Source organism: Protopterus annectens, chromosome 4.part0 (genome assembly GCF_019279795.1).
Source record: "Protopterus annectens isolate FY-2018-M chromosome 4.part0, PAN1.0, whole genome shotgun sequence".
NCBI lineage: Eukaryota > Metazoa > Chordata > Ceratodontiformes > Protopteridae > Protopterus > Protopterus annectens.
The window spans coordinates 1,897,692,340-1,897,702,643 of NC_056733.1; the positions used below are offsets into that span (position 1 = coordinate 1,897,692,340).

General features: G+C 34.6%; 1 protein-coding gene across 1 annotated transcript in view; it reads right to left on the reverse strand.

The window, feature by feature from the left end:
* Positions 1–5,641, reverse strand: part of SLC6A7 (solute carrier family 6 member 7) — a 1,098,089-nt gene extending 1,092,448 nt beyond the window's left edge. Inside the window, exon 1 of the mRNA XM_044069564.1 lies at positions 5,325–5,641. Coding sequence (XP_043925499.1) covers positions 5,325–5,357 — 33 coding nt within the window. The 5' untranslated portion in view covers positions 5,358–5,641. The remainder of the gene's footprint in view (positions 1–5,324) is intronic.
* Positions 5,642–10,304: the final 4,663 nt, after the last annotated feature.

Here is a 10,304-nt window from a genome sequence, read left to right on the forward strand (position 1 = left end):
AAAATAAGCACTAAGTTGATTACCCAAAAAAAAAGTTATAGAGAATTGGGAAACAGAGCAAAAGGAATAGAAACACCACAAAAAAGAACAAAATAAGCATATTTTAGAGAAATATCTATGAAGACCCAGCAAGCTATCCTAAAAATCATAGACCAATAACTTGCCTTCCAGCGATGTATAAACTATGTAGTGGAATTGATGCTGACAGTGTTTATAGTCATTTAGAATAATACTCAATCACAGCAATAGAACAGAATGATAACAAAAGAACATTGTATAGAACAAAGGATCATTTGTTGTTAAATAAAATCATAATGGAGAATTGTAAAAAGGGGAAGAATGTAAGTATGGTATGGATATGTTACAAACAAAGCATTTGACATCATCTCACATTCATGGATAAAGGAGTACTTGCAAATGTATAATATATACCCTACATTGATCAATTACGTTACAGTGACCATGAAACAGTGGCAAACCACTTTGCAGCTAAGCCATAATAAAGGACAAATGATAATCACTGAGATAAAAGTTGAAAGGGGGATATTCAGGGTGACTCTTTTTCACCACTGCTGTTTTGTCTTGCCCTTAACCCATTAAGCTGTCGACTTAACAGATTAGGTCATGGTTAGAATTTGGCTCTTAAAAAACAACAAAGTGTAAAGACTTTTCACTGTCTTTTAGTGGATAATTTAAAACTGTGTAGTTCATCAGATGAGGAGCTGAATGCACAACTGCAAGTGGTCAAAACTTTCTCAGATGATATAATAATATCATTTGGTCATGAAAAATGTGCAACAGCAACATTTAAAGCAGGAAAGCTGCAGCACCAAGAAAATATGAGCCTGCAACAGGAATGTGATATAAAGGAACTAGAGCAGGCAGACTGTATAAATATTTAGGAATTGCTGAAGGATTGACAAGTATGAACAAATGCAAGCAAAACTCAGTAAGGAATATTTTAGAAGACTAAAATTAATACTGAAAACAGCTCTAACATCTAGGAACAACATCCAAGATATAAATCAACTTGTTCTACAGTTTTAGGATGATTGACTTGCCCCAAAAGTTATTGGATCATTTGGATAGGAACACAAGAAAAATGCTTCACATTTATCAGATAATATATATAAAAAAATCAGTGTATAACAAGATTATATATTCCTCATTCTGAAGGAGGTATGGGCCCCCTCGAAATTGATTACATGTCAAGTGGGAATGGAAATCAAGACAGAAGTAGATAAAAATCAGGCAGCAACTAAATGTGCTGAAAAACAAAAGAAAGACTATAAGATGAAGGATCAGATGAGAAGGCAAGAAATGTGGAAAAGGCATAAACATAGTTGAAAGTACAGAAAACTTCTACAACAACTTCAACTTCATGTAGATCTGGATCTGACACAGGAATAGTTAAGTAGAGGTGAATTTAAGTCAAAAGATGAAAGATTAATATTGGCAGCCCAACATTGGTTTACAAAGTCCATTGAGCATGTGTGAGAGACAGACAAATGCAGGTTCTGTAACAAGATAGTGGACTATGTACACATTGGTTTACAAAGTCCATTGAGCATGTGGAAGAGACAGACAAATGCAGGTTCTATAAAACAGAACTGGAAACAGCCACGCGTCTTGTTGCTGGGTGTGTTACACTAATGGCGGAGGGCCTGTATACAGAAAGGCATAATAATGTGGCAAGACTGTTGTAATAGGTATCGTGCAAACATTACAATATTGAAGTAGCTGAGAAGTTTGGAGACATGAGCCACAAAGCATTAGAGTCACTGATGAAGTTTACATCACTTGGGATCACCCGTTACCAACAGTTCAAAAAACAAATGCAGGAAAGCTAGATATAATAGTCTGTGAAAAGAAGACAAAAGAAGAATTGATCATTCAAACTGCTACACTCAGTGATTACAGTGTCTTATATGCAGAGACGCAGAATCATAAAATACCAGGATGTGCAGCCAGAAACAATAGCAACGTGGAAGAAGGATACCCAGACAATTCTAATAGTAGCAGGAGCAACGAGTCTCTTAAAAAAATTACAGTTGAATTAAGATGTGCTCCTGTTACATGTAACTCCATAGGAATTGTGAAGGAGTCAATTCTGGGCACTTTGCAGGTGCTGGGAAGAATATTTTGGCTAACATCAAAGAGTGAAACAATACTAATTTCATGAACTTAATTCACATTTTGACTTAGGAATAGATTCCATTTCTCTTATGGTTTTAGAAACCCCAAAGACTTGCGGAAATTAAATCAACAGAACTGGATGAGTAGATATAGAACAAAATAATTAACATAATAAAGTATAGTCTGTGGATAGACTGATGTCATATAAAAGGGAGGGTGTACTTGTTTGGAGTATGCATGTAATAACATTGATATCTAGGAGCTCTGCTTTGAGAACTATTTCTATAAATCAGTATTTTGAAGAATATATCTGTAGTGCTGAATTATAAAGGCAGATAATAGGTTCATAGAGAAGTAGAGGAAAAAATAACAGAGGCATCACAATGTGTAACAAATGTAAAAACATTCAGTTTGATAATAGCAACATGAAGACATTAATAATAAATGGGTATTTGTGCTCTGAAATCTTAAAAAGAAGTTCTGAATGCAGATATGTCAGACTACGCAAATTTTTTTACTGGTAGGTTGAATACAGGAATTTCATGCAAGGACAGATCCTTGTTGATCTTCTAAAACTGAAGGTGGACTGTCCACTAGGGCTTGTAGGATTCACACCAGAAATTGGACAAGACAGACTGCAGAACTGCTGTCATTGCTAATGTTTCTCTGTGATCCTTCATAATATGATGGGATAATTCATGTAGAATGTGATGCAGTATCAAATTTCTTATCTTCCAAAAGCAAGGAGAACAGAATGGTGAAAAACTGCAAGCCAGCTATTTGGACATCTGGAGTCGGAGTTTGAGAATGCTCATTAACACAAATAACTCACACTACTAAAAGTCAGTAGTTAAACTATATAAGACTAAACTGTGAATAAAAAAGCTAGGTAATGACTTATCATATCTGGTAAAGTACACCTGATCCTAATACAAGTAGAGGCAGGAAGTGCTAGGAGGGACATGGATACATGGGAAAAGTGAATAGTATCTTAAGGTAAAAATGGAAAAGGAGTAGATAGCTTCATGCTAAATACACTGGCTTTAAGTTCTGAAATAAATGTACATTAAAGAAGAATATCCTATTCACGGTACCTGTTAAAACAAAGCAAATGTCAACTGATTCAGTGGTGTCATTTCAACAAAAAAGATTTTGTAGGATTCCATTCCAGTGAGGTGGACCAAAATTAGATAACACGTAAGAATCTAGTCTAAGTAGTTCTGTTTTTAGAATTACAGAAAGACGTAGAATAAATTATTTGATACTTTTAGAGTTTTCTGTAACCCAGAAAACTGACATGTTGTGATGTTTAATCACATGTACATCAAGTCAGTCTATTTTATTTGATGAGAAGAGGAGAAAACTAGAACAGCATGGAAAAAGTAAAGCTGCATTTATTATCTATTATCAACACAAAAATATTAATTTCCTTTGCTGCATTTAGTATGCTACTGTTTCCATTGTCTGCTGGAAGTCACTATATAAACTTTAAGTGTCAAAATGTAGCTTAATCACGCAGTGTGTGTGCAAGACATAAAGTGTGCTGCTCTAATAAGTGCACATGTGCCATTATGATTTTAAAAGTATAATGAATAAGTTTACATTTTTAGTAGTGCTCTTTCTGGCCTTGATTATACCTCTAATTATTTAACTGATTATTCAGGGCATTCTTAAGGAAATACTGGACCCCACAAGGTATTTACAAGCCACTATTTTTTACTATCATGCCTCATTAATGCTCATTAAAGTATTAAGGCTTAGTAAATAACAGGTGTATATTTGTACTGTCTAAGTAATTACACTCATTTGTTTGCTGTTTGTTGATTATGCAGTCAGTCCCACAAGGCATGTCAGAGATATACCCTTTTTAATGAGACCCAAGAATTCATAGTGAAGGAAGTAGTTTAAAGATCGAAAATGAAGGGATTTATACTCAGACTGGCGGAGCAAAATCTAAGATTTTTGTAAGTGATAAAATGTAAGAAAGCCACAAGTATACAGGATACTATAAGGAAAAAAATAATATTGCAAGTGGAACCCCAAGTCTATGCTAAAGTGAGATGTTTTTTGTTTCATTATAGCACATAGCTATGCTAATGCAGTTGGAACCTATCCAGTAAAAGCTGTTGTTTCACTCTGTCTTTCACAGATGATAAGACAGCAGATATCAGTGAATGGAATTTAGTTATATGAAAGGAAATAGCTGAAATTAGCTACAAAGGCAAATGGACAAACTTAGCAGTTTGGTATGTAGAAAAGCACTTTTCTCAAACTAGACCGGTACATCCTGAGTAATTAGTTATGTAATCATTAAAAGTATTGTTCATTATTTACCTTTCCGTGATCACTGTTCTATGAAGAAAATCTTTACAACTCAGTTTTTAATATACAAGGTCAATAGTGATATGGTCTTTGAACCTGCAGCATAAAGGAGTCGACATATATGACCTGGATAGAACATGTATTTAATAATTTTGCACTTACATATGGGAAGTAAATACTAAATTGAATTCATCTGAATTACCAGAATTTCAACAAATAAGTTATTATGCAAATTTGAAAGCATGCCCTGCATTACTAGTACAGTTTTTATATGAAACAATACATACAGCCTTCTCTAACACAGAAGAAAGATCTGTACACCGCAGTGATATATAATTAAACAATGATTCATCTTCATACACATACTGTTTATATAACCGTTTCAGTAACTGTCTTCTGTAACCATGTATTATACATTTAAACCATTAGAATATGATTCTATAAATACCAAGTCAATGCCTATTGGAGTGTACTTAAACAGTATTTTTAATTATACATTTTGTCTTCCTGGTATCATGGGCACTTTGCAATTATGAAAAGGAAATATTATTTGAGATAAGACTGCTAAGGAGAAATGAAAAGAATAAGTAATTATTTCGTATTTCTGCATTGTTAATAAATACAAATAACATACTGACCATGAATGTATGATTTAAATGCAAAATATTTACAGACTATATCTGAGACAGGGAATATCCATATGAAAAGCATTCCCTGGAGAATGATAATATGCATGTATTCAGCTCAGCAATAGCAATCTATGCATTACATTGCAACTACATTCTTTGTTTTTTTACACACACATATATCTACAATTCCAGGATATATTTTTTTTAGAAATCATGCAGTTAAAATGCCATCCTTACCTCTTGAAGATGCTTCACTTGTAGCTTTTTCATATTTCTCTCCTGTTGCTATGTTACACCGTAAGTAATCCTTTGCTTTGTCACCAGTCTGACAGATAGCTTTAAAAATCAGGAACTGAATAAAACAGCAAGATGCTTGGTGATATACCTCACCCTCTCTCTGTGTCTGTCAACGCCAACTCGCTAGTATTAGGAAGGAAGATGCAAAGTTGTTCTTAATCTGCAGTACAACATATACTGAGAGATTATTTCAACAAGTAAAATCATTGTGCAGGTTTAAGGGAGGTGACTGACTCTTTTTATTAATTGTGGCAATTTCTGATTAGGAGAGAGAGAGAGAGCAAAAACTGAAGGAAATCTTAAGGCATATTACACTGATAACTGTACATTGAATTCATGGTAATTTAGTCACATTCTTAAGTAATCTTGAATTGATATTTTATTTTCATAAACATATAAGGCACATTTATTATTAATACATTTTTTCAGAGAAAGCCTAATATGGCTAAAGCATGTTAGTGTGCCAGTTAAACTCATATCTATCAGCTGTCAGAAACTCAGCTTAATACTTTAACCTTTGTAATGTAATACTGCATCATTTCCACCCGGCGGTGTAAACCTTGGCAATAAATGATTGTCACCATTGAAGTGACACCCCAACCCCATGTGCAAAAATGGGGAAAGGGGTTGTGGATGGGTAGGTGGAATATATTCTTTTACTATGAACAGATTGGAAGACAGTACATTTTTGGAGTTTTGGGGAAGAAGAATAGAAACATAAGTAGAAAAAAAAATAAGTAAATAAAATTGCAAGTCCAAGAATAATATCTGATATTACAGGCATTACAGATAGAAAATAAATTACATAACTGAGCTGAGATTTTATAGTAGTAATGAATAAAGGCCTTTCCCCAAAATACCTTCAGATTCACTGCAGTTTCCCAGAAATATGCCCAAATTCTCATTTGTTTATAAATTATCTACAGGTACATTTCATGATCTTGGTATGTCCATGTGTAAGTGTGCACACTCTCACTCATCCTGCTACAGAGAAACATGCTCCCCAGGAGCATAATAACATCAGTTGATTACTGTGTAGGATAGAGCACGTTTTGAGAAAATGAATGAAAGAATGAATGCACAAAAGTAGCAACCAATTTGCCAATGGTGTGACTCCTTTATTTCACATCCTGTGATACTTTTGTTATCACAGACAAATCTGAATTAACAAGAGAATACAATCTTTAGTTTACTAACCTTTGTATAATAAGTGCGTTACTACAGGTCCCAGGAAATTGTTTTAGTTTAACTAATAACCAGAACTGACAAAAACTATATTTGGAATTGTTTTCTGTATCCTTGTACATAAACTGGTTATACATTGTATTGTGGTTATGTATTGTGTACTGCTGGTGCACACAGTAGTGTTTCACTGCTTCATGTAGTCTATGGTTGTGGTTACTTATGTTGTTTCTGCACAGCTGATTATTGAATTTGCTTTAAGGATAAGACCATTGAGCTTGCAGTAAAACACTTCTCATAGGTTCACAAAGGTTCAGTAAAGGATGGCAGGATACAGAAATTGCATTAATAAGTATACTTCATGAGTAGTGTAGTAATCATAATGTTTTATGCATGTTCATCAGTCCATAATTCACATTTCCACTGTGTGTTATAGAAAAATGACAGACCAGAACTGTTTCTATATTTTAGTTGAAAAGTATCTAAATTCTACAACTGACAAAACGTGAAGCAGAATTAATATTGTACATTCCAAACAATTACATATTTATTTGCTTATTTCTTTACTAGGTTAACTGAGTAAGAAGACAGTTTTCAGTAACACTGGAACCACACCAATTATGGAACTAGTTATCTGATAAAAATATTAATTTACTCGCACTGAGCTACCGTACATATAAGGCAAGTCTAGAGCAAGATGTGATAGTAATAATCCAAGGGATCCAAGTAAATATTTCCGAAAACAAACAATTAAATATCAGTTCAATAAATCTACAAACATGAAAAGCACCAAAAGTAGACACCAATTTATTAAAACAACATGCCCCACAATCTATCACTAGGTTGTTAAAACATTCAAGGAAAGCATAAAAGACAAATGCAGATGCATGATTTTATGTATTGGTTCACAAATGTGACTCATTATGTCACAACAACACCCAAGCCCTATCTTTATCACAGACCCTGTTGTGTATGGCCCCTATTCAGAAGCAGTTGGGGTCCCCTAATTTGCCGTTGTGGACTCCTTATTGTTTACTGTATTTGTGTATCTTAAGCCAACAACCTGCAAGCCAGACATTATTGTTCATTACTTGATGTTAAACCACCATACAGTTCCTCTAGATCAGCATCTGAACTCAGTGAATGATAAGTCAGCTACTCTGATAATAAGACATAGCAGAATGCCCATTACTTAGGACTGAGGTCCTCTTCTTCCTCCCATCTGCATACAACCGTCAGAAACATATGAGCCACTCAGTTATGGCAAGGAAACTGGTTTAACTATCAGCTGTTATGATTTTTTTTTGGCTCACCATCTAGCAAAAATTAAAACTGGAAAGAGTGAGACAAAAAAACTAAAACTAAATATATATATATATATATATATAATATATATATATATATATATATATATATATATATATGTGTGTGTGTGTGTGTGTGTATGTATGTATATAAAACCAAAAAATAAAAAGGTCACACAGACAAACCAATCAGTAAAAACTGCAAGAAAAACCTAGCCAAGCTAGAGTTTTTACTGTGTTATACCTTAAAGGGACAGTCCCAGGGATTTTTTGTTTTGATTCAGCCTTTGTTTACATTTCAGGTTTGCCTTTCTGAGCATGCTCACCTTTGGCTGAGGGGAGTGGGTGAAGAGTGCCTGAAGGAAGTTTCAAAGGTGTTAGCCAAATTCTATCTCAAATTGCAGTTGAACTGACAACAGTTCTCCCTGTGAGCCATACATTAGTTTAATCCTTGCATTTTACCAATTGAGAAAAGTAGCCTTTTAGGCATTTTATGACCTGACTGCTGGTGCTACTCTGGAAAGCATGTCAGTAATGCAAGGCTTTTAAAACATTAGTAAACAGAGTTTTTTTGTTTCTTTCATTTCATATTTTATTCTATGGTGATTGTGAATCCTAGCCATCTACAACAATTGTATGACATGGCTTCTACCTATAGAAAGCATCTGAGTCAAACAAACAGTAGTGGAAGCCATATTTCTCTTTCTTTCATGTTTATTTGAATACTAGCCTGGTGTAGTGACTTTCTAGCCTGCAAATAATTCCATAGAAAGCAAATGTGTGACAGAAGGTTGGAGCATTAGTAGACACACTCTTCTGTTCCTTTTTTCCTTTTTCAGCTCCTAGTTTGATATATGCTGATTTCTGAACACTACTAGACAAATACGCTATTTTTTAGGAGCAGGCTGCTTATACATCTGTAGAAACATGAGTGATGCAACATTTAAAAATTAGTATATACTGATGCCCCCTTTCCCTGGCACAGCTTTCTTTATTTTAAACATGCGCCAGGACCTAGCAGCATAATTCTCCAATCTAATGTAAGTCAGAGAGGAACACAAATCCAAACATTAGTTTATCCTGCGAGCTGAAACAAGACTGGAACTGTGGATTTACAAGATATTTAAAAGTAAAAAGACACTGTGGGTAGGAATGAAAGTGACGTGTCAAAGCAGGTATAACTTCTGTCAGCTTAACTTGGACCCTAATTTTAAACACTGCGATTGTCCCTTTAAACCTCCTGGAACAGAGAAAACCAAAACATGTATGTCCACAGGTAGTGGCATTTCATTTTGTTGGCCTGAATCTGTCCATAAAGCCTTAAAAAGGAAAAAAATAAAAAGTCATGGACATTCAGAAGCTCTATAGCTGAAACACTTGATGTCTTTAAGGGGTCATTTGTATATATCTCATGGGCTTCTATTCCAGGAGGTTTAAGGAATCACACAGTGAAAACTCTAGCTTGGTTAGGTTTTTCTTGTAGTTTTTACTAATTGGTTTGCCTATGTAACCGTTATACTTTTTAGTTTTGTTTGTTAGCTGGGGTATTTTGCAGACACCTTAATTGTTATGGACATCAGCTGGATTTAGAGAACCTGTGTTTCGAGAGCATGGCCAAACAGTCTTCTTATACTGTGCTGATGAAGTCATAAAAAGGTGGAAAGCTGCATGTCCATAGCTAGCGGTTTTTGGCTTTGCTAGCTTGAATCTGTCCATAAAGACTTAAAAAAGAAAAAGTTATGGGCATTCAGAACCTATATAACTAAAACACTTGATGTTCTTAAGGGATCATTTTGTATATATCCCATAGGTCTCTATTCCAGGAAGTTTAAGGTATCACAGTGAAAACTTTAGCTTGATTAGGTTTTTCTTCTAGTTTTTATTTGTACATATATACACGATACTACATGTTGCACAGACCCATGTTGTAGTGGCAAGGACTTTCTTAGTACACATTTTAATTTACCTAACCAACACCTTCACATGTCTCAGCTTACCCCTGATAAACAAACTTCACCCAATCTACCTTATGCAACACAGTTTACCTCTGATTTTCAGTCAAAAACCCATCACTGCATCAGCTGTCGAAAGTTAAAAATTAACCTGGCCAGTATCACTATCAAAAGTGCCCTACCTGTTCCTCCTTCACAAATACCTCCTACTTAACCACATCATAGAATGGTACAAATCAAATGATGGCATTTGTTCAACTAATCAGTTTTTGCACAGAATAACCACATCTTATGTCTGACATGGGGAAACTTCCTCTTTATTTGTAGTTATCTAAGTTTAGAATAAATTGAAACACTCCATCCTTCACTCAGGCCTTCAAATAACTCTTTAAAAGCTATTGGTTACACAGATGTGAAAGATGCATTTTTTTACATCATAACAGTAAGGCTCGCCCTACCCTCACGTAATCTCCTGTTCTGAG